This window comes from Perognathus longimembris, chromosome 15 (genome assembly GCF_023159225.1).
Source record: "Perognathus longimembris pacificus isolate PPM17 chromosome 15, ASM2315922v1, whole genome shotgun sequence".
Classification (NCBI taxonomy): domain Eukaryota; kingdom Metazoa; phylum Chordata; class Mammalia; order Rodentia; family Heteromyidae; genus Perognathus; species Perognathus longimembris.
The window spans coordinates 50,600,657-50,628,275 of NC_063175.1; the positions used below are offsets into that span (position 1 = coordinate 50,600,657).

At 46.6% G+C, this 27,619-nt stretch overlaps 1 protein-coding gene across 2 annotated transcripts; it reads right to left on the reverse strand.

The window, feature by feature from the left end:
• Window positions 1–2,365: 2,365 nt before the first annotated feature.
• On the reverse strand, window positions 2,366–27,346 carry Kdsr (3-ketodihydrosphingosine reductase). 2 transcript variants are annotated; one of them, XM_048363010.1, is made up of 10 exons: window positions 27,126–27,340; window positions 23,072–23,161; window positions 21,126–21,182; window positions 18,522–18,587; window positions 17,289–17,384; window positions 15,413–15,604; window positions 10,365–10,448; window positions 8,564–8,647; window positions 4,562–4,663; window positions 2,366–2,937 (listed from the first exon to the last, which is right to left on the reverse strand). In XM_048363010.1, the coding sequence occupies exons 1-10, from the start codon at window positions 27,231–27,233 to the stop codon at window positions 2,818–2,820; spliced, it is 999 nt and encodes a 332-aa protein (XP_048218967.1). In that variant the 5' UTR covers window positions 27,234–27,340; the 3' UTR covers window positions 2,366–2,817. The 2 variants fall into 2 exon arrangements, with proteins under 2 accessions (XP_048218967.1, XP_048218968.1); XM_048363011.1 differs by lacking the exons at window positions 2,366–2,937; window positions 4,562–4,663 and adding an exon at window positions 8,067–8,141 and having other exon boundaries at window positions 8,481–8,647; window positions 27,126–27,346.
• Between the last annotated feature and the right edge of the window lie 273 nt (window positions 27,347–27,619).

The following is a 27,619-nucleotide window of genomic DNA, read 5'->3' on the forward strand; positions in this document are numbered from 1 at the left end:
TGTATAACTTGGTGGTAGAATTCTGGCTTAGCACATGCACCAAAGGAAAGAAAGGAAAACGTCTGACCTAAATGTAAGATATATCCACTTTGGGGCATAAGTAAATGTTGAATTAATTTGATCTTTAAAAAGTTTGTAGTTTCCCTAAAAATTGGGACTGGAGTTCCTCTGCCCCCCTACCCTTCTCTCCTTGAACAGAAGGAAAACAAGTTGTACACGACTGAAGAAAGAACGTTCCTTGAACATTAATCAAGATGCATTGTCGTTATAAACAGACCTGTGGAATAACACCTTTGTATAACGACTTAAAATATTAATGGAAGAACATCCCTGGTAACATTTTAATTTCAGATTTCTGGATGTAGACAGAGCACTAAATGAATACAATCCCATATCTAGGCCACATCTATTTCGGAATTCATCATTTGTTGGACTTTAAAAAAGGTAATATAGTAAGAACTGCAAAACATGTCTATCAAATTTGAGCAAGACCTATAATCAAATCCATTGTTATTTCTTCAGGCAAAATTAATTAAGTAGACCCTGATGTGGCATAAACAGAAAGTATAGCACTTCACATTCAAGTTTTGCTAACAACTGAAGTAGGGTATCATTATAAAAACAAAATTCCTCTTGGCTACAGGACCATTTTGGTACAACCTATCCCTGTAAATGATCAGAAAGCCATTTATCTTCAATAATGTTTTCTGAAACAATGATTAACATATGCCATTCTTAGATCTTGATAAAGATACTGTGGAGTCATTACACATTTTACTAGTTAAAATGTAAGCCACTTTCAAAGACAAAAACTTCAAAACCTCAAGAGCAAAACACAAGCCTGTCTATAACTTCTAGGTCTTTCATCCTTTTTTTATTTTATTTATTTTCCCATAGACAACTTTCTTCTCTAAGAGTAGAGGTCTTTTCCCACCAAAGTGAACTAGAAAGCACTGTGAATGCAAGGAGAGGAGGTAATAAAGAAGTGAAGGTACAGTCTCCTGTGTTGGAGGACACTGGAGAAGGAAGGGGGTAGAAGAGGCGAGGCACTTGCTGTAGAAATCCACTACGGACGGGAACAACAGTCCTGTATAGCAGGAAGCACATCCCTGCATGCAGGATCGATGGATCCCTTGACACACATCTAACACCACACGGACGGCGTGGCCATGCTGCTCTCAAGGTCAGTGGAGAGTCACTAAGAGGAAGGTCAGTCATCCGGTTAAAAGCCAGGATTAGCCAGGCACCGGTGGCTCACACCTGTAGTCCTAGCTATTTAGGAGGCCGAGGTCTCAGAATCACAGTTTGAAGCCAGCCCAAGCAGGAAAGTCTATGAAACTTTTATTTCCAGTTATCCAGCAAAAAACAAAAAAGCGGTGTGGAGCTCAAATGATAGAGTGCCAGCCTTGAGCGATGAAGCTAAGGGACAGCTCCTAGAGCTTGAGTTCAAGCCCCAGTAGTGGCACACACGCGTGTGCACACACACACACACACACAGAGCAAAGATTTTCAGAATGAGCCATGATTTTTTTCCTAATGAACTCTAAGCTGTATATATGCTACAAAGAACTGCACACTTTCCCATTGTTTTTTTGTTTGTTTTAATGACTGCAGGAATTAATTTTAAAAGTCAAGTAAGAAAAAAAATCTTGGCTGGTTTCTTTTTGTTTTACAAAAATATTTCAGCAGTATAAGCAAAATGGGAAAGAGGGAGAGGACGGATACATAGGTACTACCCCAGGAATGGAATGGAACCGAAGTGGGCTTCAGGTTATCATGGCTATTGAAGAAACTGTAAACTTTTAAGATTCTAAGATTTTATTTCTCTTCAGAAAATATTTAAGGTTGGTCCCGTTTCCCCTTGACTTTAAAAAAAAAGAAGTTCCTATTCAGGTCTGAAGAAGAGAAGGGAAGCCCGGCCTTACTTTCTTCCGTACCACCCTCTCCCATCCCCCAGCGGCTCGATGGGATCAAAGAGAGAAGGAAACTGGTTTCCATCCGCAGCCGCGCACGCGTGTCCGAAACGCGACCCAGATGTCGGTCACTTTCCGCCTCCCTGGCAAGGCACAAAACTCATCCCAGTTCAAGCCGGGCGCCAATGCCTCTGGTGTGGAATCCTAGCTACTCACGAGGCTGAGATCCGAGGATCCCAGTTTGAAGCCAGCCTGGGCACAAACGTTCATGAGACTCTCATCTCCAAGCCACCACCAAAAAGCCAGAAATGGAGCTGTGGCTCAAGTGGTAAGGCGAATTCGTCTCGAGCAAAAAAACAAGCTTAGCGAGAGCCCCCAGGCTGAGTTTAAACTCCAGAACTGGCACACTGGCGCAAGCACGCACACGTGTACACACACACACACACACACACACACACACAATCAAGTTCAAAGACAAAGGAAAAGCTTAACAACTACCACAACAAAACCTTCAGACCTTCTAGTGGGCAGTCAAGGATGGCTAGACTTGATCTCTATGGAACTTAAAAACAAAACAAACAAAACAAAAAGAATAAATAGGAAAAATCTGAATTACCTTTCTATTCTTTACCCTGTGCACCTGCTATGGTTCTCACACTACAATGGGCCCCCTCAGAGCCCAGAAAACCCACGTCTCCCAGCCCGCATTTGCATAGTGTCAGTCAAAAGTGTCTGGACTTAAATTCCTATCCCTTTGCTTGTCACCGGCTTTCTGAAGAGCACCGGTTCAGTTTCACATAGTCAAAAACAAGACAGAGGAGTCTGTTGGCCAAAAAGTTGAGTCTCATGTAGCAGCAAGCTGTTCAAATTATTTGCAAAGTCTTTTGTCGGAGGGGGTAAGGAATCAGGCAGTTTTGTCTGCAATTTCCAACTTTGCTTTCTGAACCATGCACCGACGGACTATATTGTCGAAACTTCCGAGGTAAAACAAAGCAATCGTGCGGAAAAGGCCCATGGTGACCACCTGCAAAGATAAAGACAGACCTGTTAGCTCACCCGACAAAAACAGTACAATGGTTCATTTCAAGGTCTCTTGTCCATAGTTTCTAGGCCATGCTTCTAATCTGCTCCATGGAGGAGTAGCAGGAAAACTGTGTGTGGTGAGAACACAACACTTCTCCTGTGTGTAAGTGCATAACCCGGAGCTGCCAGAGACAGAATAAAAGGCAAGAATAGCTGGGCACCAGTGGCTCATGCCTGTAATCCCAGCTACGCGGGAGGCTGAGATCGGTGTGGCCGAGTGCCAGCCTTGGGTGAAAAAACTAAGAGATAGCGCAGAGCTCAGGCCTTACGTCCAAGTCCTAGTATTGACACCTCCCCCCCGACAAATACCAAAGAACAAAACAACAAAAAATAGGTGTTCTTAGCAGTGACAGTATGTTGTACTATTCAAAACAGGCAATTTTATAATAGCAAGGGAATGTCCATCCCAGCACCTCAAACAGCCATACTGCAGCTAAGGCTTGTTTGGCTAAGCTTTATGTTCTGAGCAGAAGGGTAAGCCTCTAGGCTAAGCACAAAGAATACTGGGATGAGAAAAGCCCATCGCCATCATCTCTCAAGTCTATTGACTGAGACAAGGTCTCACTACATTGCCCAGGCTAGTCTCAAACTCCTGGACTGAAGGAATCCTTCAGCCTCAGTCTCCTGAGTAGCTAGGGTGAGAGTTGGCTTGAGCTTATTTGTTAACTGGCAAGACAATCAAATAGATAGAAAGGTAATTACTATTTCAAGGCATAGGCAGCCATGAGCCATATCCCATTTACCTTTCCATTAGTGCACACTCACTAAAACAATTCTGCATGGGAATTGGGAAAAGGTTACGCAGAGAAGGACACACACGTCCAAGTAAGTGAGGACTCCCCCAACTTCCCTCCCCCCATCTTGTTTCCAGAAAGCTAGTAGAAGTGGTAATTGCGGGAAGGGATCACAGAAAGACACGGGCACGGGCTACAGAAAGCATGGAAGCCCGGGCAGAAGAGAAGCAGAGTCCGGGTGCTCAGGACCAGCAGGAAGCGGAAGGAAGCGGGCAGCCAGGCATCTGTGATGCACCGCCTCCCAGGCTCCTCCCCGCAGGGATTCCTCCTTGAGGACGACACTGACCTAAGATCTGGTCTCTCTAAGTGTCCCTGGAGGAGATCTGACAAATGTCAGTGGGGAACTGAAGACCTAATAACACCCAGAAGTCATAAAGAGAACACAGCCAAGGATATCTTCAGGTGCGCAGGCTAGCGGGTGGGAGGGCTTATACCACGCGCTGGAACTGAAGCTTAATCCAGTGGCACTGGAAACCCTGCGGGTTTCATGCAAGGCAGGCTTACAATTTAGAAACAGAGCTCCAATGTATGGGAGTGGGGCGGGGGGGGGGGGGGGGAGGTGATTACAGACGAAGGGCTTGAGGGGAGGAGCTGCGCTCTGGTCTGCGGGAGCAGCTGACGCTCATCCCCACTGATTATTGCCTGCTGACAATGCAGCCACTGTACGGGCTAGACTTCCTGCTTTTCCAAGAGAAGGCTGAAAGCTAAACTTCAGCTTGTTTGTCTGTCCATCCATCTATCCATCCATCTGCTGGTGCAGACTGAGCTCACCTGCTGGAGTCCTTCAGTGATAGACGTTACTGGAGCCATCCCACAGGTTAGGGAGGAGAGCATGTACCCATCTGAGCCAATGGAGCTATTAAAATTTCCTTGCTAGAAGAGAAAGAGAAGAGACCGATGGGTAGTTAAGTTTTAAGCCATGGGTTTAACATGGAGAACGACGGATGTGTTCATTTACATCAGATGGGGCAGGCTGGTAACAAAGCACCGAACGAGGGCAGTTCTCTAGATCTCCAGGGGCCTCCCAATGACGTCCTAATCCGGTGACATCATTTCTGCGTGCTAGTGATACGCACTGGTGGGCAGCACTGCGGAGCACAGCACAACTCAGTTGTCTCCAAAGGGAGGGGGAGCCACTGCCACAGCGCTAGCAGAATCAACACACAAATACCACCTATAAAGAGCTTTTCACAGGCTGCTGGCTGCAGTGATCCACCTCTGTAACCCCAGCTACTCAGGAGAATCTCAGTCAGAGGCCAGCCCAGGCAAAAACGTTACTGAGACTCCATCTCAACCAATAAAAAAGCAGGGGACATGGTAAAAGACTCCATCTCAAGCAATAAAAGGCGGGGCATGACGGTAGGTACCTGTCATCCCGGCGGAGAAGTACGTGTAAATAGGAGGATCAAGGTCCAGGCTAGCCCAGTATGAAACAAGAGACCCTCAGATCTCAGCCTCCTGAGATCTTTGGATTGTGGAATGGGGAGCCTGTTCTCATGGGGCCAGTGAGAAATTCGCACTGCTTCTGCCTTACTTCTGAGTACCAGAGGAGGCTAGCTGCCTCAAAGACGGGCCCTTTTACAGCTGTTCCAGAGTCAAGTCTCCCAACAGACACCGTTTCCTATGGGGAGAAAAACGTATCGCCGCAGACAACCCAGAGACATTCAGACCTGGGTCCACGGTTGGAAAAGGATGAATGAAGGGAGCCTGTTGCTTTGAGGAAAACAACCTGCGCTGTTTGTGGGCAGTGTTGGATCTGAGAGCTTTGAAGGGGGGAAGAAAAAAGATGGTTGAACAGTTGCATCTGTCACAGTGGGAGTACTGGCTTTCCAATGCATGCTTTCGGGATAAGATCAGCAGTGATGCTAATGAATGTGATTTTTTTTTTTTTTTTTGGTTTGGGGAACTCATATTTTCCAAATGACTAATGCATGTTACAAAATCATGAATGGTGTTAAAAGCACAAAGCAGACTGATGGATTTTAATGCCACAAAGAACAAAAAGTTCACTGATGCGGTTTTTTCCATTTTCACACTGGACCTAGCCTTTGAGAAACTACCACTTGTCAAGTTTGAATTTATAAAAGCTCAAAAAAAAAAAGAAAAAGAAAATTATGCCCCTCATTATCTGAAAAACCTAGTAAAATGCTTCTTCCTTTTCAAGCAATATACCTGTGTCAGGTCAGATTTTCTTCAAAGGCTGCAATAAAAATGATATGTAACTGCATATTACAACAGCTTAAGCCCAGAAGCAGCCTTGAGACCCAGAAATCTTCTGTTAATAAGACTACGGAGAAACCAGTAAAAAGACAAAATGGTGCCCCTCTATTCACTGCATTTTCGTTTGGAAGAGAACTTTTGTAAAATATTTCACATTAAAATTTGAAAGAGCTGAATGCTAGTAGCTCACACCCATAATTCTAACTACTCAGGAGGCTGAGATCTAAGAATTGTGGTTTGAAACTAGCAGAAAAATCCATGAAAAAATTTCTATGAGACGCTAGAAAAATCTATGAGACTCTATCTCCAATTTACCAGCAAAAAGCCAGGAATGGAGCTGTGGTTCAAGTGGTAGAGTGCTAGCCTTAAGCAAGGCCCTGAGTTCAAAGCCCCAGTACTGGCGACATACATACAAAAAAAATCAAATTGATTCGTTCTCATTAAAAACAAAAACAAGGGGCTGGGGATATAGCCTAGCGGCAAGAGTGCCTGCCTCGGATACACGAGGCCCTAGGTTCGATTCCCCAGCACCACATATACAGAAAACGGCCAGAAGCGGCGCTGTGGCTCAAGTGGCGGAGTGCTAGCCTTGAGCGGGAAGAAGCCAGGGACAGTGCTCAGGCCCTGAGTCCAAGGCCCAGGACTGGCCAAAAAACAAAACAAAACAAAACAAAACAAAAACAAAATTAAATCATGATTTCAATTTCTAATACAGCAGACATGGATAAATATAAGCTATGTAAGCAAAAGTTTCCTCGGGTTGTCAATAATTTACAAGAGGGGGCTGGGGATATAGCCTAGTGGCAAGAGTGCCTGCCTCTGATACACGAGGCCCTAGGTTCGATTCCCCAGCACCACATATACAGAAAACGGCCAGAAGCGGCGCTGTGGCTCAAGTGGCAGAGTGCTAGCCTTGAGCGGGAAGAAGCCAGGGACAGTGCTCAGGCCCTGAGTTCAAGGCCCAGGACTGGCCAAAAAAAAAAAAAAGAGTAAAAAAATAATAATAATTTACAAGAGGGTAGGTCAACAGAAGGAAACTTTTTAAGCCCCGGAATCTGAAATGAATCTTGGCAAAATCAGAAGAGCTATTTAAGATAGAAAATCCTGAGTGTGTTTGCTTTGACTAAAACGATGCAGGAAAAACCACTTGGGCCTTGGGCCTGTGTTTATAAAGTCCATCGGGCAAAGTTGAACAACCGCTGTATGTATTTTATAGAGGGTGCTATTTCTCGTATTCTGTCAGCCCAGCCTATTACTCAACAGTCCTTCCGCTACCCTCGTGCGTGGACGCCTCGTGTAACAGTGGTCCTGGGGGGGTGGGGGTGGGGGTGGGGTTCAGTCGGGGTGGGAGGGGCTCAGAAATGCACATTTTTCTTCATGCGGGTTAATAAGAATGCCGTGGCACATATACGTGGCTTTTCAAAACAGCACACAGTTTCTAAGGATACCATTTCTCATTCCCAGCAAACTCAGTAGCTGAAAAAGAGCATGATGGAATGATGGGCTTGGCAGGCTGGCTCTGCTCGTGAGTTAACTTTAGGGGGAAATAAGAACAGAAAGCAGGGAGAGGAAAGAAAATAAAGACTTTCCTCAGGGAGCCTGGCCAAAGGAAAACAGTCTAAAACTGTGGAGAGGAAGAAAAGGAACGCATGAGCCATAAGTAATATGTATTGTTTGCCCCACATCTCTAGGTCTTATTTTCTTTTTTCTCTTTGTGCCAGTCCTGAGGCTTGAACTCGGGGCCTGAGCGCTGCGGCCGAGACGCTTTTTCTCTCGGCTAGCACTCTACTGCTTGAGATACAACACCACTTCTGGCTTTAAGTAGTTTATTAGAGATAGGAATCTCATGAACTTTCCTCCCAGGGCTAGCTTCAAATACAATCCTTAGCCTCCTGAGTAGCTAGGATTATAGGCGTTATGAACCACTGGCCCCGGCTTATTTCTCTTCTTTAATAGCTGAAGGTGCAGACATCCTTGCTGGTAAATTCTGTTCCTGATAGTAAAGCATACATTTAGCTTGCAGGAGCTGAGTACTAAGATGGAACCTATAAAAGAGTTGAAGGGAAGAAAACTACCGTCTGAGAGTAGCTCTGATGAATCCGACCAAAATATTGCAATAATTTTTGCTCTGGGGGCTGGGAATATGGCCTAGTGGCAAGAGTGCTTGCCTCATGTACCTGAAGCCCTGGGTTCGATTCCCCAGCACCACATATACAGAAAATGGCCAGAGGGGCTGGGGATATAGCCTAGTGGCAAGAGCGCTTGCCTCATGTACCTGAAGCCCTGGGTTCGATTCCCCAGCACCACATATACAGAAAATGGCCAGAAGTGGCGCTGTGACTCAAGTGGCAGAGTGCTAGCCTTGAGCAAAAAGAAGCCAGGGACAGTGCTCAGGCCCTGAGTCCAAGGCCCAGGACTGGCAACAAGAAATAAAAAATAAAAATAAATAAATAAAATAATTTTTGTTCTGAAATAAGCCCTCGGGTAAGTCTCTTTTCAGAAATACACTCTATAGAGACACAGTACAGGAAACAAAACGAGGCTGTAACTTACGATAGCATCTTTGACAATTTGTTTGGCCACTTGCTCTGGTTTGCAAACACCTGTGGTCTCTGAAATCAGACGAGTCTCCAAAGGCTGAAAAGTGGAAAAAAAATGTACACATACATCAATGCCATTTTGCCCATTATGTTAAAAACAAGCAAGTCTTAGCTTCCCCTGCCCTAATTAATACTTTATTCTGATTTTCTACCTTTCAACAGATTCCTATTTTTAGAACAAGGCCCATCTGGATTCCGAGCCAGTTTCTAGCCAATTACCACAGAACATTAGGCCAGTTGCTGAAGCAAGAAGCCCGAGGTGTTCTTGATGGGCCCGCTGTGGCCTCGGACCCAAGCAGGGCCACCGCAGCTGGAGAACACAGCACTGCACACAAGGGCTGAAAGGGCCCTCTGGGACCCCTCCCTGCTGGCCAGACACTTGAGAGACGGCGCGGATGTCCAGGCTGGACCCTGTGTCGAGAGCAGATGTCCTCCCAGGCCAACACCTACATTCGGATCCAGCTCTCTGAACACAGACTCTGTTCAAGCATTATACTGTTTCTTCACAGAGTTGTAGAGGCAACCAAAAGTATCATTTCTCAGGAAAACTACGAAAGCTCCATCAAAAATGGTACATGACAAAAGTGGAGACGCTTTCACCGAGAAGAGGAAATGGGAAAAGAAACCTAGAGTTTGATAGAAGAGAAATGTCTAAACCATTGGCGAGCAGTTAAGTCTAGGATACAGCAGGAGAAATTCTGGTGAAATTCTTCCAGTGAAAAGAAAATGAAAATAACATTAAGCCCCGTGTGTTCAAATGAGTCAGAAGGAAATTTTTGCTTCTGTCTGGCCTGGGGTTGAGTACGTTACAGATACATACAAAGTTAAATGCATGGAAAGGCAAAAAAAAGAAATGTCACTGTAGAAAAATGCAAGCGTAAGTAATATAGAAACAGAGTTTATATGGGGAGAACACAGGGAATGGACAATTGGAGTCTTAAAATTTTTCTCTTCAACTGCATGAATCAATAAATATTTCCTAAATCTAAAATTTTAAAGAATACAGAAACATGGGTATGTATGTTTTTAATAAAGGCTGCGTTTGCTGGGCTGTTGGCTTACATTTAAAATTCTAGCTACTCAGAAGGCCTCCCTGCCAAAAAAAAAAAAAGGTCAGAAGTGGCACTCTGTAAAATGCAAGCCTTGAGTAAAATAAGTTCAGGGACAGTGCCCCAAGCCCTGAGTTCAAGTCCTAAGATCAGTATTAAAAAAAAACACAAAAAACAGGCTGGGAATGTGGCTTAGTGGTAGAGTGGTTGCCTAGCATGCAGGAAGTCCTGGGTTCGATTCCTCAGCACCACCTACGCAGAAAAAGCCGGAAGCGGTGCTGTGACTCAAGTGGTAGAGTGCTAGCCTTGAGCAAAAAGAAGCCAGGGACAGTGCCCAGGCCCTGAGTTCAAGCCCCAGGACTGGCCAAAAATGAATAAATAAATGTTGCTTCTGCAGAGCAAGAATCAAGAGTGGAAGAAATGATACCACAGAGTGATGTTGGACATCTGATGATCTATCACCTTGATGAAAGTTTAACAAAAAGAATGACATCAAATGTCAAGAGAAGGGGATTAAGGAGGAGAGGAAAGAAGAGGGGAGGGAGGACACTGTTCCTGAAGAACGGCAGAGCCCTCGGGGCCTGGCTGGGTGCTGTGTACTGGGCACTTGGTCCTCCCCGTTGACTGGTAGTGAGTGACAGCGGGTGGAAGCGGACAGAGAAAATCAGAAAGGGGTTCACAACATCCGTGATCTTAAATCCTGACCTTTGTTTTGTTCTCTTCGGCCAAGCCGGGCGTGTCGGTGTCTGGGGGGTAGGCCACGGTCACATACACATTATACGGCTTCACCTGCAGCACAGAAGCAAGGTTTACCCCCGTCGTACAGATGACGCAACGCCACGTCCAACCTCACCCTCACGGACCTACCTGCACATGGTCGGGGGGAGTCTGGAAAACGAGCAACGTGGAAATGATTTATGTGAGACAGCAAAAGCGATCCGTTCCCTCATCTCCCAACCAGAAAACAGCTGACACGGAAGCATGATGCTGACAGGAAAGAGGCCCCATGACCTACGCAATGATCATGGCTGCCAGTGTTTCCTTGCTCCCAGACTCTGTTACAGTGTAAGTGTGGGATCATTCAAATCCCTTCCCTTCTTTTTTTTGGCCAGTCCTGGGCCTTGGACTCAGGGCCTGAGCACTGTCCCTGGCTTCTTCCCGCTCAAGGCTAGCACTCCGCCACTTGAGCCACAGCGCCGCTTCTGGCCGTTTTCTGTATATGTGGTGCTGGGGAATCGAACCTAGGGCCTCGTGTATCCGAGGCAGGCACTCTTGCCACTAGGCTATATCCCCAGCCCCAAATCCCTTCCCTTCTACCCATCTGAGGTCTCCAAACCCAAGGCAAGAACTCTACCCACTCCCAGAGAAGTTCCCGCATTACCAGCCCCTGCCCCTCCTGTGGGAGCGCAGGAAAAATGCATCCTCACCCTTGATCTAGCCCAGCAAAGCCCCCTGAACACAACCTCACCCGATATTTACACCAAGCAGCTCCCTCCCCTACCTTCTGTCAAAGCTCCTCTGCCTGAGCCCACGGGAAGCACTTTGCCACGATCTGCACTTGCCATTTGCTTACTTTCCAGCCCTTGTGAAGCCGTGTAGGAGGGGATTTAGTCAGAAGAGGCAGCTGACAGCAAGACTGGCCCCTAGAAATTCTGAGGAGAGCCAAGTTGCCAACAGGCTAAAAACTGCTATGTAACAGATTTTAGGGGTGTCCCCAAGGCCCTAACTTTTCCTGTAGTCCTTTTTTTTTTTTTTCCCCTCTCCTAGGTTTTCTGGGAAGAGCACAACTCCAAAATTCAACTGGGAAAGAGCAAGGTTGAGAAGTGAGGGGAGAGTCCTGGTCAGACCATCCTGGGAAGTGAACAGGGAATGGGAGGTTGCCTCTGTTGGTTCTGTTCCAGCACAGACAGGCAGGGTTATGAGCACACAGCTTGATTCTGCCTAGGTGTGTAATCTCCCAGCCAACGTATCCTAATAAATAGATCTGGGTGAGGTATGGCAGAGAGAGAGAGAGAGAAAGGAGCCTTTCCTCCCTTGTTTGTTTTTCAGACAGTGACTTAATGAAACGGACTGAGAGAAAAAACAACCACCACAGAATAAAAAATTGGTAAATGTCGGGCGTTGATGACTCACGCCTATAAATCCTAGCTACTCAGGAGGCTGAGGACTGAGGATTACAGTTTGAAGCCAGCCCAGGCAGGAAAAAGTCCTTGAGACTCTTATCTCCAATTAACCACCCAGAAAACTGGAAGTGGAGCTGTGGCTCACAGTAGAAAAAGCTCAGGGACAGCATCCAGGCCCTGAGTTCAAGCCTCATGACCAACGGCAAAAAGAAAAATGAATTAAGTGGTCACTCATGGTCTACTTAAAGATAGAGGCCATTTAACCATCCAATATGCTACTTTTGTGGATAGCAGGTATATTCAATGTTAGATATTGTGTTTCCTTAACATTTGTATGATTTAAAACAAACAAAACACAAACCAACAACAACCCTGTTAAATTATCTGTATCAGGAACACTCACTCTAGTTTTAAAGGATTGCTCTCACTAATTTCTCTTGTAGTTAAAAGAATAGCTTGACAAAAAACAACTCCAAGAGAAGGACACAGGATTCTATTGTTGGCATGACATTTGAAGTTCTAGGTGAATTTCCTTTGGTGTACCCTACGTGATTACTGTATATTGAATATGATTTTGGTACACTGGATACTGTATATATGCCTACTTGATCTAGGGAAGGGAAAGAAAAATGAGGGTGTAAGATACAAGAAATGTACTCACTGCCTTATTATGTAACTGTGCCCACTTTGCACAACACCTTGTCAATAAACTTTAATTTAAAAAAATAGCTTGAAGTCTTCTGGTCCAGATTATCTTCTGGTCTTGATCACAACATCCTACCAATCAAATTTCTTACCAACTAAATTTCCCATGTCATCTCATAAGTGAAACAGGAAAATGACTTTATGGTTCCCCCTTTTTTTTTTTTGTTCCCTTTTTCTAAGCACGGCCAAAAGTCCACTTTCAGCAGCTACTGAATGGACTATTCACCCTCTAACCTGTTTTTATGATTAAAAGGAACCAAAGTCATCTAGGGAGGAATTATGGGAGGGTAGATAGAGAAAAGGGAAACTATATCTTATAAAGGGCATCAAAAGGTCCTGGCGCAGAAGTTAAAAGCAATAGAGCATTCCTTCAAACTTACCCCCTGTATCTATAGTTTTAGGGTTCCACTTTAGTTTGGGAACACGGAGGCGTTGACAAAAAAACAACAACAAAAAACCTAGAAGTTAATTACGCCAAACAGATTAGTGAAAGCAATTCCTTCACAGAAACTGCCTAAACTAACCAAGTTTCCAAAGTACACTATTACCACCTTGTTAGGAAAATAATAGGTTTGATCCAAGTTCTACTAGGTTTGGAAAGACCAAATTAAATTTCTACCCACAACCCTCCTATCCCCCCCAAACAGCACACCTTTTTTTTTTTTTCTTTTTAACCAGTCCTTGAACTCAGGGCCTGAGCACTGTCCCTGGCTTCTTTTTGCTCAAGGCTAGCACTCTACCACTTACGCCACAGCGCCACTTCTGGCTTTTGCTATATATGTGGTGCTGAGCAATCGAACCCAGGGCTTCATGTATATGAAGCAAGCACTCTACCACTAGGCCATATTCCCAGCAATGCGCCCCCCCCCCCAAACCAGCACACTCTTTCACAGTACATATTTATTTTGGCTTTTGGTTTAAGTGATGACATTACTAATGGACAGAAGTCCAAGTCTAGGGCAGCAATGCACAGTGTGCAAATCACACTGTCTTCCAGAGGCTGAGAGAACCTGGTTCTGGGTCACTGCCGGGCTCTTTTCTTTTGAATTGGATCCCAGTTCTACCTGGAGTGAAACCAGGCCACCCAGATTATATACTTTGCCCTAAATAACTGAATCCTGATGTCATTCTGCGAGACAGGGCTGAGGACAAACAGCCCTAGTGAGTACATTTTTTTTTTTTTCATCAAAACACATTCACCAGCATGGATTCTAAGATGGACGTAAAGGAATGAAGCAACAGCCAGATGAACAGGGCAACTTCAACCTAAATTACAGACGCCCCGTCTGCAAGAAAGACCAATCTATTGCCAAACGCTTGAGTCTCATTGTTTCTGTCACCAAGGAGTTGTCTGGCTTTGAGCAACGCGTGAATTCACTGGAAACTCAAGTTTGCTTTCCATCTGGTGGTGGAAGAACTTTGGCTTCACATACCTCCCCAAACCATCATACAAATAAAAGGGCAATTCACAAAGGAAATTTGCACACAATGCAAAAGACAGACCAGAGTTTTGTTCGAAATTTCATACACGTCCTATAGGCTGAGCATATTTTAGTGACCTATTATTACAATAGTAAAATCTTTGGCTACATCATTTGATAAGAGACCAGCACAGTCTATTGTTCTCTAAGTGATTGGACTCAGTCTCTAGCCAGACAACTTGTCCAATATCTGGGCAATGTAGACTTTTGTCACACACTATCAAGGTCTCTTCTGGAGAGCTTGCAAACACAGGTCAGCAGATCATAGCTTGTGAGCTAAATCCAGTCCTCTGCCTGCTTGTATAAATAAAGTTTTATTGCAATGCAGCCACACACATTCATTTACATACTGTCTACCACAGCTGCTTTCTTGTTGCAGCAGCAGACTTCAGTCACTGTGACAAAACACCGTCTGGTATTCAGAGACCTAAAATATTTGCTATCTGGCCCTTTACAGAAAAAGATTTTGCTTACCCCGGATCTAAACTCTTAACTAGGATTCCCAAAGTCATAACTATTGTAAGAGGGCTAGCTATGACAAATTCCCTTTCCAGGCTTAACACGAATGGGATTAGATTTCAGTATACGCTACCACAGAAACTTTCACCTTGCCGTTCTCAGAATGCGATTCTAGGTAGACATACACGTAACGCACCCTGAGCAATACCACGTGGCAATCACACAGAGGTCCACCTCACAGAAAGGCTCACGTACTGACCAACATTTATTTTAAAGCGAAGCCCTACGGCCTTTAAAATGTTCTAGTAACTGACAAAGGGCACTCACTTCCTTCACCATTTAAGACATGAAAATACAAACAGTAGGAGAGATGATTAAAAAAACAAACCTCTCTCATTTTTATGGAAACCAATTCCAAGTTTGGTGACTTCTCTAACAGTTAAGAATGAATTAATTCTTGATTCAAGTTCTTCCCTACAGGGTCTCACTATAGAGCTCAAGCCAGCCCTGAATTCATAATGTAGCACTTAGGCCAGCTTTGAACTCCTGATGCTAACGTCTCAGCCTCCGGAGGGCTGCCATTACATAGGTGTGTGTCACTTCAACCAGGTTACCATTTACTCATTCTATTATTCAATCATCAGGACAGACCTTTTTGTGAAACACCCTGTAGAACAATAATATATGTATATAGAGAATATAGAATAAAAATATTGAACCAACTTAAACATACTCAGGCAGATTAGAACAAAAGTACTATGAAGATATCACCAGCATTTGGCATACGCAATAGACTAAAACTTCATAATTATTTTCCCTTTGTCATAAATATCATCGTCATGCAGTAAAAAAAAAAAAAAAAGTTAACTACAAACTCAGGACTGAGCTAATGGTCCCATTAACATCAACTGTATAAATCTCTAATGTGACACCATACAGTTATCCATATGCCGAGAGGAGGTAATGAGACACAAGTACAACTCACCTCCATCTGCAGGGCCTCAGCCAATCCCCTGATAGCAAACTTGGAGGACGAGTAGGCCGTGAAACCAAACAGCCCCAACTGTCCTGCCTGAGAAGACACGAACACGATCCTGCCCACCCGGCGCTCCTTCATGGTGGTGATCACCGCCCGGCTGGGATACACGCTGCCCAGGTAATTGATGCTCATTAATTTCTGCGGAGAATACAGGGGACACAGGAGGCGAGAAAGGTCAGAAGCCTCTAGTCCTGTTGAATTCTGTCTCTTCTCCATGCGCTGAGTGAAAGAATGAATGACTGAATGATTGCGCAAATAAGAAGCAATGCTCAGGACCTACTGTCTGGAGGCTACTTCCACAATGAGACCTGTACTAGACTTGGTAAAAAACTAGTTTTCTCCTGCATATTCTCACTCTGTGCCATCTTACACATATGTAAACCTACACACACAAACTCAATACCACACACACACACACACACACACACACACACACACACACACACACTCTCATTCTGTCTCTGTCAAACCTTATCTCCTCTCTTTCCCTCTCCTCCCTCCTCCGAACTCCTCTTTCTGTTGATTAACTGGAGATCAGACAGAGACTCATGGAACTTTCCCACCCAGTTCCTGCTTTGAACTGAGATCCTTGGATCTCAGCCTCCTAAGGCAGGAAAGTAATTAGCTCCCGAGTCAAGCAACCAAAACGCATTACCACAATGAAAGCTCAATAAAACATGAAGAAAGAGGGGCTGGGAATATGGCCTAGTGGCAAGAGTGCTTGCCTCGTATAAATGAAGCCCTGAGTTCGATTCCCTAGCACCACATATATAGAAAATGGCCAGAAGTGGCGCTGTGGCTCAAGTGGCAGAGTGCTGGCCTTGAGCAAAAAGAAGCCAGGGACAGTGCTCAGGCCCTGAGTCCAAAGCCCAGGACTGGCAAAAACAGACAAACAAAAAACATGAAGAAAGAAATGGCTAGGCCATTGCTAACTACAAAACGTTTTGCCCTTAATTTTTTTTTCTTTTTTTAGACTTAACACTCACTTTTTTGGTGCTGAAATATATTGCTAATGGCGGTTCCTTGGCAAACCCATCTTAAAATATAAATAAGAGGATGCGTTATCTTGATTTGAGACCTCTAGCATGACTGTTGTACAACTTTTTTTTTTTTTTTTTTTGCCAGTCCTGGGGTTTGGACTCAGGGCCTGAGCACTGTGCCTGGCTTCTTTTTGCTCAAGGCCAGCACTCTGCCACTTGAGCCACAGCGCCACTTCTGGCCATTTTTCTATATATGTGGTGCTGGGGAATTGAACCCAGGGCCTCATGTATATGAGGCAAGCACTCTTGCCACGAGGCCATATCCCCAGCCCTTGTACAACTTTTTTGAAGACCAAACAGTTGTTAATGATTTTTAATAGCACTGATATCTGACACACCAGTGTCAGCTGACTTACAAAGATTCTGTTTTACTGAATCCCTGCAATAATCTGTCACATCTGGTATTTCATTTTCATTGTCCAACTGAGAAAATCAAGATTTAAAGATTTGCCTAAGCTCTAAAGGTTGAATAGTTTGGGCTTAGAAACCAAAACCTTGTTTTGTCTTCTTCTAGTGTTCGTAAGCCTCTAGAAACACCCAAATATATTTATCTGTATCATTCTTTTTAGTTTTGAGTTGGTGCTGGGGCTTGAACTCAGGGCCTGGGCCCTGTCCCTTCCAGATTAGCTTCTAATTCCCATCCTCAGATGGCAGTCATCTGAGCAGCTAGGATTACTGGCCTGAGCCACCAGCTCTGGGCAACTTCATTCTTGAAGCCTTTACCCAAGGCTTGTTCTACTTTTCATACGCGATTACCCCAGTAAGAAAATACTTCCACTTACTTCAAAGATGCTAACTTCAAGTTCTTCAAATTTTCCTGACAGCGACATTCCTGCACAGTTCACAAGCATGTCGACCGGTCCCAGCTTCTCCTGTGCCTGGAAAGCATTTATCAGAGCAGACATAAAAGAAGAGCCCAGCGCTGGTGGCTCATACCTGCAATCCTAGCTATTTAGGAGGCTGAGATCTGAGGATCCTGGTTCAAAGCCAGTCTGGGCAGGAAAGTCAGTGAAATGCTTCTCTCTAACTACTCAGAAAAAGCCAGAAGCGGCAATGATAGGGCACTAGCCTGAGCATAAAAGCTCAAGGATTGTTCCCAGGCCCTGAGTTAAAGCCCCAGGACTGGCAAATAAAGATAAATAAATAAATAAGAAAAGAATCACCCAGTAGCAAATCAAGACTAATAAATGATGAACCTATTGAATCTGTTAGGAAGAGTTACTAATTCCAAGGCATGTAACAAAATGTTAAGAATCAATTTTAAAAGTTGAGCAATGTGCACAATTCACAAAAGCCAAAAATATGGAAACAACCCAGATGCCCCACTACAGATGAATGAATCAAAAAAATGTGGTACATGTACACAATGTAATACTACATAGAGATTAGAAATGATAAAATAATGGCATTTGCAGGGAAATGGTCAGATGTTGAACAAATAATGTTGAGCGAGACAAGCCTAGAACACAGAGAACAAAGGCGCATAGTCTCTCTGATACGTGGTTGTGGGGGGGGAGAACAGTAGAGATCATGTCTGTAAAATGACAAACTTCTTTTCACATGGTAGTTCCATGTTTTGGTCAGTGACTTTACAGTATGTCTCTAAAACCAAACAATTACTAAATAAACATAAAAAGGCCTAGGATAGACCTATCAGAGGATCACAAGAGTTCAACAGCTGTGTACATATGATTATATAAGATGAGGCTAAGCAAAATAAACTCCAAGAGAAGTAAACAAGAGAATGTTATTGTTGTCGTTATGTTTAATGTACTAGGTGAATTTCCTTTGGCGTACCCCTTGTGGTCACTGTGTATGATTTTGGTACATTGGATATTGTATATATGCTTATCTGAACTAGGGAAGGGAAAGAAAAATGAGGGAGGGTGTAACAAGTAAGACAAGAAATGTACTCACTACCTTATTATGCAACTATAACCCCTCTGTACATCACCTTGTCAATAAAATTTAATTAAAAAATTGAGGAATGAAGTGCAATCAGCTCAGTCTCTTACCTGTTTTATGACATTCTCTACTTGGTTATAGTTTTGAGACACATCAACGGAGATACACAGAACCACCTGTTAAAAGACAATTACATAATCAGAGACACGCAGGTGTTGAAATAATTTGAAGGTTGCTTTAATTTTTTTAAAAATTAAAATCAATTCATTCCTATGCAAAGGCAAAGACGGGTTTCTAGATGTAGAGATTGCAGTGCTTCCAATCTGCTGACTACAGGATTACTGGGCAGGACCACTCATGACAGTATGTACCTGTTTGGGCGGGGAGTATGAGATTGGTACTGGAGATAGCAGACAAGCATCTGGGAATCTGGTGCTATAGTGAGGCTAAGCGTTACACCAAGGATGGAAGGCTTGGCCACCAGCCTCTGGCGTAACTGGGAGGTGGTGACACTTATACAGAGGATTTAGGTCACTGAGAATATGCTCTTGAAGGAGACACTGGGATCCTGGCTCCTTTCTGTATCTTGTTGCTTCCTGACCACCGTGGGGAAAGCAGGTTTGTTCTTCTAAGCACTCCCCATCTTTCCACAGGCCCCAAAGCCACAAGGCCAAGTGAATAGGGACTGACACCACAGCCAAAAATAAGGGTAACCAGAAGCCAGCGATGACCAACGTTCTTCCCAGCTCCCAAACACCATACTGAAGGGCTGACTCAATGGGATGGATGTCTGCAGTCCCAGTTACTTGGGAGCCTGAGGCAGGAGGATAGGATTTCCTAAGCCTAGGAGATCGGGACCAGGCTGAGTATCAAAGTGAGACCATGTCAGGGAAGAAAAGACAAGAAGGGAGAGTAGGGGAGGGAAAAGAGGAGCAGAAAGAGAGAGAGAGAGAGAGAGACAGAGACAGAGACAGGATAGGGGAAGGAAGAGGGAAAGAGGAAGAGGGAAGGGAGAGAGGGAAGGGAGAGAGGGAGGGAATATACTGCCTTAGGATTTAATGTAACATGTAGAAACTGTCACTTAAAAGGAACCCCAAGCTGCGTATTGTATTGGTGGTCCACACGAGTCATCTTAGCTGCTCAGGAGACTGACATCTGAGGACTGCAGTTCGAAGCCAGCGCAAGCAGTAAGTCTGTGAGACTCTTATCTCCATTTAACCACTGGAAAGCTGGTAGTGAAGCTGTGGCTCAAGTGGCAGAGTGCAAGCCTTGAGCAAGAAAGCACAATAGCTCAGGGACAGTGCCCAGGCCCTGAGCTCAAGTCCCAGGACTGGCACACAGACACACAAAAAGGAACCCGATCAAATTCCTTAAATACTCAGAAAACAAAACAGCCCCCTTTCACAAACAAGACACAGAACATTCTGGATTAGAGGGCTTACCTTCTGCTGTAATATAACCCAAAGTGGATTTTAGTGACACCTTATTACTCAAAAAAAAAAAAACAAAAAACCCACTTTTTCAAAGGGGGTACAAATCACAGGATTAACTTTAAAATAGGCCTTTTTATGCATTTCCTGAGAGTATGACATCATTTGCTGTCAATCTCTACCACACAGACCCGAGTGCCATTTGTTAGAAAATTACCAGGATAAAAATCACCCAAGATACTGCCTTGTCTTAGTAGGTCGCCACAAGTCTGTGCAGGCCGAAGGGTCGGGCTCACCGTAGCCCACCTAGCCCAGGTTCCCTCCCCTCCCCTGGTAGGGAAGACACGCATCTCCCACGTGACCTTAACGCCAGACAACATAGGCCTTTGGTGGCAAGCACTGAGCCCGGGCTCTACCCCCCTCTCCCCTCCACCACTATGGGGGAAGTGGGCAAGTTTGTACAGCTAGCACCCTTCGCTGTCACGGGCTTCAGAGACACAGTCCTAAACTCCCAAAGCTTTCCCACCCAAGGCAACGTGCACAGGAATCGTGTCTGCAGTACTCCCGGCCAAGGCAGGAAAAGAATGCCACCCCCCGACAACAGAGAAACGCCGGGGAAGCCCGCGGTGCCCCACCGTCTGAAGATGGGGCGTACATTTATCCTGACGGACACGCAACCATCTCTAAATCTATTTTGGAGCGGGGGAAGGGGGCTTGATTCAAAAAACGACAGGGAAATCCTGTTGAAAACTTGTCATACACACACACACACACACACACACACACACACACACACACACACAGTGTACTTATTCATTTGGCATTATGTTTTCCACCGAAATATACATTAAGCTTATCCATTTTCTTCACTAAAAGTTCCACGACCCAGGAAAATTAAATACCCTTAATTCTTAAGCGTTTATGTCAAGGCTATTAAGTAAGTAACTGAGATGACATCATTTTCACATAAAACACTCAGTTATCCAAGCATCTGTGGATGTGTGTGAAGCTTTTAGACAATTAAAAAAAAATTCCTTTTTACAAAGTTCAATGTGTATTTTATTGATTTGTTTTTGGCAGTGCTGGGGTTTGAACTCGGGGCTTCCTGCTTGCTAGGCTGGCACTGTACTGCTGAGTCAGGCCTCCCAGTCTTTCAAGATGTTATTTTAATGAGGAAAATAATAGCTGCTTTCCATGATCTACTCTTAGTGAGGCAGAACTTTTGTTCCTTTCTGCAACTGTATGGACAGGTATAGAAAATGTGACAGAAAACAGTGCTTCTACCTGTTTATCATTAATGGAGTACTTCTCAATTTCTTTCTTCGCCTGCAGCAGCTTGTCCTGGAAGCAAAACAGAACCATTAGAGCTATGACCGTCCACAGGGCTGTGTGCGTGCCGGTAGAAACATAACAATCACTTGTTCTGTGATGCACACAGAACAGCACTTCCACCGAATAACTATGGGTCACGGACTATGCAAGAACAAAATAAAATGTGTTATGAATAAGTAATCACAATGGATTTTAAATTGGCCACAAAGAAAGTAACAGAAAAACAAATGATCCTCCAAATCCTCCTAAACAGTCACATGCTGATGGTCACCTGATCCATGCTTTTGTCTTTTGTAGGGACTGAGTCGGAACTCTAGGCTTCCCGCTCATGTTCTACCACTTGGACCACTCCCACAGCCCTTTTTGGTTTAGCTTCTTTCTCCGATAGGATCTCATGCTTTTGCCTACAGAGTGGTTCTCCTACCTATGACTCTCATGTAACTGAGACGGACAAACCCATGCCTGGCAACTTCCAAAAAACACTGATAAGATCAGCAAAGCAACCCACCTAATTACACAACTTTTCCAGTCTCAGGTTTGTTTTGCTTATTTTTAAGGTATCAGTTTACAGACTATTAATGCCTTAGAAGTAAATTAAATATATTAGAGAATTGCAAAGAACAAAGGAGACTTCTCCAGACACAAATGTGTCTTTAACAAAAGGATATTGTTCTATTTAATAAAGATACACTCCCGTGACTGCCAAATATGGAACGAAAAGAGTCACATTTGAAAGTAGAACTTCTCCATTCCCGAAGGCTCTTGTGCACATTCTCCTGTAGCAATGAGCCGGCCTGCCTGGGCTTCCCGCTCTCAGCTCATGCCATTCACTGGTCTTATTTCCAATATCAGCCTTGTTAAAAACTCATAAAGTGATGCCAAGAGCCAGTGGCCCACACCTAAAATCCTAGCTACTTAGGAGGCTGAGATCTGGAAGACAGAGGCTCAAAGCCGGCCTAGGCAGAAAAAAGTCCTCAAAACTCCATTTCCAATAAACCAGCAAAAAAGCTAGGCTGAACCAAAAATACAGACCCTGAATGCAAAGTACTGGTGTCTCAGCCCTGTGATCCTAGACACAAAGGAGGCTGAGATTGCAGGAAAACCTGTGAGACTCTTATCTCCAATTAGCCACTAAAAGGCTAGAAGCAGAGCTAGGGCTCCAGTACAGTGTTGGCTTTGAACAACAACAACAAAAGGGACAATGCCGAGACCCTGAGCTCAAGTCCCAGTAACTGACACAAAGAAAAAGAAAGGGGGAAAGGGAGAAAGGGAGAAAGGAAGGAAGGGAGGGAGGGAGGGAGGGAGGGAGGGAGGGAGGGGAAGGAAGAAGGAATGAGAAAGAAAAGGAGAGGAAAGAAGGAAAGAAGGAAGGAAAGAAAGGAATGAGGGGGGAAAGGGGAATATAGATCTTAAGAAAAACTGACCCTTCATCAAGGTGATGTGGAAAAATCCATTGGGAGGAACAAGACTGCCCTGTGATATTCTGATTCCACTGGGGACGTACATTTCATTAGCAAAGCCTGCAGAAATGTTATAAACACCTACACACCGGGGGGTATCAGCGCCAGGAGCAGGAACACCTACACACTCTCAGGTTTGTGGAGCTGCCAGCACATGTGAGTTCCTGTGGCTAGGAAAGCAGCTCTTTCCCTCCTGTCTCCAGACCTGTGCTATCTATGGCGATAGTACCTGATGAGTGAAGAACACTAAAGCAACAGCTGCAGAGCTGCTCTGCCTTCAACAGAGAAGTCCTTGGCCGCAATACAAAAAAAGAACCAGTAATTCAGGAATCACCCCTCCCATGAGGGAAGCGTGGAGCCCTTTGCAGCCCAGGTCTGAATGCTGAGACACTTAGCACAGCCTCTTCTACGCACACTGGGTAAGTCAGAAGGGCTTACCTCATTTCGCGCCACCAGAGTTATAAATGCTCCTTGCTTATAGCACTCGATAGCTATACACTTCCCAATGCCACTGGAACCACCTGTAACCTAGGAATGAAAGCGATTGGATGTTAGCACTTACAATTTCTCCTCTACAGGAAGCTGATTTAAACAGTGAGGGGATGGGAGGTCCAACTCAGTGGTGAGCCTTTACCTGGCATGGCGCAGTACCAGAAAGCAACATAACGTAATGACATCATGCTCTAAAAACACACCCGAGATACTGGTACTTGAACTCAGGGCCTTGTGCTTGCTCGACTTGCTTGCTCATCTAAGCAATGCCTCTAGCCCTAATAGCTTCTTTTACATCAAACTCAATGTTTGGAGTAAGGACAGCTCTGAAAAGATCATGCTGTCAGCAGGGTTTGATGATAAACCAATGCTGAATGTTTGATGATAAACCACAGGCCTAAAATAATTTTTTGAGTTCACTAGAGGAGCAGAGCTTCATAACTGTAGCTCAGAAGTATTCCTTCCCACTCTAAATGCAAGCACATCCTATTTTCTTAGTGCACATCTACGCAAGATCGATCTTGAAAAGTTAAGTTACGGGGGCTGGGAATATGGCCTAGTGGCAAGAGTGCTTGCCTCATATACATGAGGCCCTGGGTTCGATTCCTCAGCACCACATATATAGAAAATGTCCAGAAGGGGCGCTGTGGCTCAAGTGGCAGAGTGCTAGCCTTGAGCAAAAAAGAAGCCAGGGACAGTGCTCAGGCCCTGAGTCCAAGCCCCAGGACTGGCCAACAACAAAAACAAAACAGAAAAGTTAAGTTACAGGGCTAGCGATGTAGGTCAGTGGGAAAGATTCCGCCTAGCACTCACAAGAGCCAGGGTTGATCTCCAGATGTGTGTGTGTGTGTGTGTGTGTGTGTGAGAGAGAGAGAGAGAGAGAGAGAGAGAGAGACAGATTTTATGTGGAAGAACGATAAGGCCTCACAACATTGCATTAAAGAACGGTATCAAAACTTGTTACTTCCCGCTAGGCAGATGTTTGGACTACTTCAAATACGTTCTTATTACACATAAATCATGCTGTAAGAAACACCTCCCATCCTACAATTTGAACAATATGTCATAAAGCCCCTTCTACACAAAGGTATATAGGACTACTTGCAGGCATCTCGCCTTTCTTTTTAACGTCAACCTGCTATGCCCTAAAGCTTACTACAGGAATTATCGCTGTTGCCTGGACTAAACGTTGTCCCTAAGGTCTTAGCTATCTGAATATTTCATGGGTTTGTCTTGGTTTATTAGATTTCGCCAGATATTACAATTCCATCGCACCCAGCAGGGTTCCCAGAAATGATCCTGCATGGTTTCTGACTTGCGGCCCTGGTGTCTTAGCTGTCACTCCGCCCCACATCGCCCCACATCGCCTCACATCGCCTCACGCCCAGACTCACACCGCAGAGCCTGCTCTGCAACCCTTTCCCCGAATCTGTTGCTGTCCCGAATTCACCTGTCATCATCCGACTGTAATTTATAGACATATGGTGGCTCCCTGGCCAGACTACCCATTATTTAAAGATAAACATCAAGTCCAACGAACCTCCTTCATTCCTAGCACAGTCCTCTGCATAAGCAGTTGCTAAATAAATTGCAGAATTGTATATGAGCTCGCGCATTTCCCTGAAAAAAAAAATCTGATGCCCCAAACTAAAATTTCTATATTGATTATGCCATAAATCAATGAAAGTGGAAGTTACGGGATGACTGAGAAGATTGATCTGATGTATTATGTGGATAATAGGCATTACTGCTGTCCTTTCTCTTAAAGGGTATGTAGGTAAACTGGCTGTGAAGACTTCCTGCGAAACAGAAAACAAGGCTTTCAGCCTTGTTTAACATTTCTCCAACTCAGGAGTTAACTTGAGCTTCTGGATCAAGGATCATATGAAACTTCTTTCTAATCAAGCCACCAAAGACTTAGGAGGAAGCTAAGAATTAGACTAGTTCTGGGCTATGTCCTTCTGGATTTTGTTTAAGAAGCATCGGAGGTGATCTGATCCTGATGGCTGAAAAAACATTGTACTTGCATGACAATGTCTCTGACAATAAGCTGAAACCAGGTGGGTTTAACTTTAACTCCTTTTTTTTTCTTTTCTAAGTCACTCCTCACTATTCCCTGCAGATACAGCTTAGAAGTCCCTGCCTCTTTAACTATACTATCTAGCTCTTATTAAGGGCACCTGGGATGGCTTCCTGCCAGGATTGCTGGTCCCAGTCAATCCAAAAGAGGGAGGACTGAAATCGGCATCCAGCGTGTGGTTTGTGCCACAAAGCTTGGCACTCGTGCTAGCGGGCAGGCAGTAGGAGCACAGAACCGTCCTACAAACCAAGCAGGAGACAGCCCCAAGCGGTTCTAGCTGCCACTGGGTTTAAGGAAGGAAACCGCTTTCTCTCCTGACACTACACAACTCCTGACAAGTCTCCAGTGTATTACACCTCACACTCCTTGAGGGCGCTCAAAGAGATGGTCACACTGTGTGAGCTATTTGTGCCATGCCCCCATCCGCTCAGAGGTATGGACGGTATATGTCGTTGTGATCGGATGCACGGTTTACAGCTGTCCCGTTTGATGCTGCTCACACTTCCTCACCTGTGACCTGGAGCTCTATGGAGACAGGTGGGCCGGTGTGAAGGTCAACCAGCACCATCCTAAAGGCGGAGTCAAAAAGTTCATTCCGCCTTTGCTTTTAACTTGTCTATTTTCCATGGTATTACCTGCATGCACAAGTTCTGAAAGAATCCAGTGTGTGTGTGTGTGTGTGTACACTGGGGCTTGCACTCGGGGCCTGGGCACTGCCCCTGAGCTTCCTCAGCGCCCCCTCCCCCCCCAGGCTAGCATTCTGCCACTTGAGCACCATCTCAGCATCCAGCGGGGCAAGCGGAGGTGAGAGGCTGTCAGACGTGTCTGCCGGGGCTGGCTCCAATCCCCGTCCTCTGATCTCTGCCTCCTCCTGGGTGGCTGGGATTCCAGGCAGGGGCCACCTGCTCCTGGCTCTGAGGATTCCACCTCGGACAGCCCCGCTGGGCTGGCTGGCTGGGAGGGCACACAGGCCAGGAGGCCTGTCAAGGGGCTCCTGGCCTTGCCTCCCCCTCTGGAGCGGATGCACCTGGCGCCTCACCTTCCTTCCACGTCTGGAGTGGGGAAGACACCAGTGGGTTCACGAGAGAGAAACGCAGGGGACTGCGTCCTCCTTCGCCAGACCTTGTCCAGGTGCGCGCGGAACCCACGGGCCGGCCTGGTCCTGGTCCTGTCGGCGCCCGGTGGTGGCTCGGGGCCCGGCACAGGTGCACCGCCCCCCGCCCCGGTCCACAGGTCGGTCCCCCACCCCACCCCCGGCGCGGCCAGGCGAGCCCGGGATGGAGACGGCCGCCCCGGACCGGAGCGGCCGACCTGGCACCGCGGGCGAGCGAGGGCTTTCCCCGGGCGGAGTGGCTTCCCGGTGGGTGTCCGGTCACTCCCCCCTCCATCCTCCGGGTCCCCGGGCTGCCCCGGCCCCGCCCGGACGCCGGGACCCCGCCCCCCCGGGCCGGGACCCCGCCCCCCCTCCACCCCCCCCCTTTTCCTGCCGTGCCTCCCGGGTTAACACCTGCTTCCCTTGCAAACCGACACCCCCGCGGTGTCTCCCCAAAGTTCCTCTCAGCTCGTCCGCGGGCGCATCGGGTAAACCGAGGACCCCGATTTCCCCAACCCGGGGGTGCCCCGGGGGTTAAGGGGCACCTTCCCCCTTCCCCTTCCCCCACGGACTCGGCCCACCAGGTGCCATTTGGGAAGCGCACCGGGAGGAGCGAGCAGGGCCGAGGGCCAGACCCCGAGGTCGGACGCCCGGCCCGGAGGGGCAGCGCCAGGGTGGCCGGCGGCCGCGACCTCCCCCCCTTCCCCGTCCCCACTTCCTCCCCCCCCCCTTCCTCCACCCGCGATCGGGCCCGGACCCCGGAGGTCCCGGTGACCCTGTCCCTCGGGCCCGGCCCGGCCCGGCCGCAGCAACAGGAGGCCGCTTACCACGACGTGCGCGCCGGGCAGGGCGAGGGGCTTGGGGCTGATGAGCGGAGACACCATGTAGAGCAGCAGCACGAAGGCCACGAGGCAGGCGGCGGCCAGGAGCAGCATCGCGGGGCCGGGGCGGGAGGCGGGGGACGCGGGGGACGCGGGGTCCGGGCGGCTGGAGCCGAGGAGAAGGCGGCGGCGGCGGCGAGCGCGGGGAGGAGGAGGCAGCCGGGCGATCACGCGCGGCCGCAGCCCGAGGGAGCCCGGGGTGTTTGGGTTCCAGGCGAGGGGAAGAGGAGGAGCCGGGCGGGGCGGCGCGGCGCGGGGCGGGGCGGGGAGAGGCGGGGCCCGGCCGGCCCCGGACGCTCGCTCTCCCCCGGGGAACCGCAACGGGTTCCCCCCGCGCCCACCGCGCTCGGGGCCGGGCCCCGGCAGGACGCGGGGTAAGGATGGCGGCTGCTCCGGCGGCGTCGGGGTTCGGATCAGGACCCCCCCCCCCTCCCACCCAC

What these genes read in the sequence shown, in the direction of transcription:
- Kdsr (XM_048363010.1), bottom strand. Translation starts at nt 27,233, where the DNA reads ATGCTGCTCCTGGCCGCCGCCTGCCTCGTGGCCTTCGTGCTGCTGCTC. An exon ending in ACTCCATTAATGATAAACAG is followed by an intron (nt 18,588 to 21,125) that starts GTAGAAGCACTG and finishes GTCTTTTAACAG; the next exon opens with GTGGTTCTGTGTATCTCCGT. An exon ending in TTGAAGTTAGCATCTTTGAA is followed by an intron (nt 15,605 to 17,288) that starts GTAAGTGGAAGT and finishes TATTCTCCGCAG; the next exon opens with AAATTAATGAGCATCAATTA.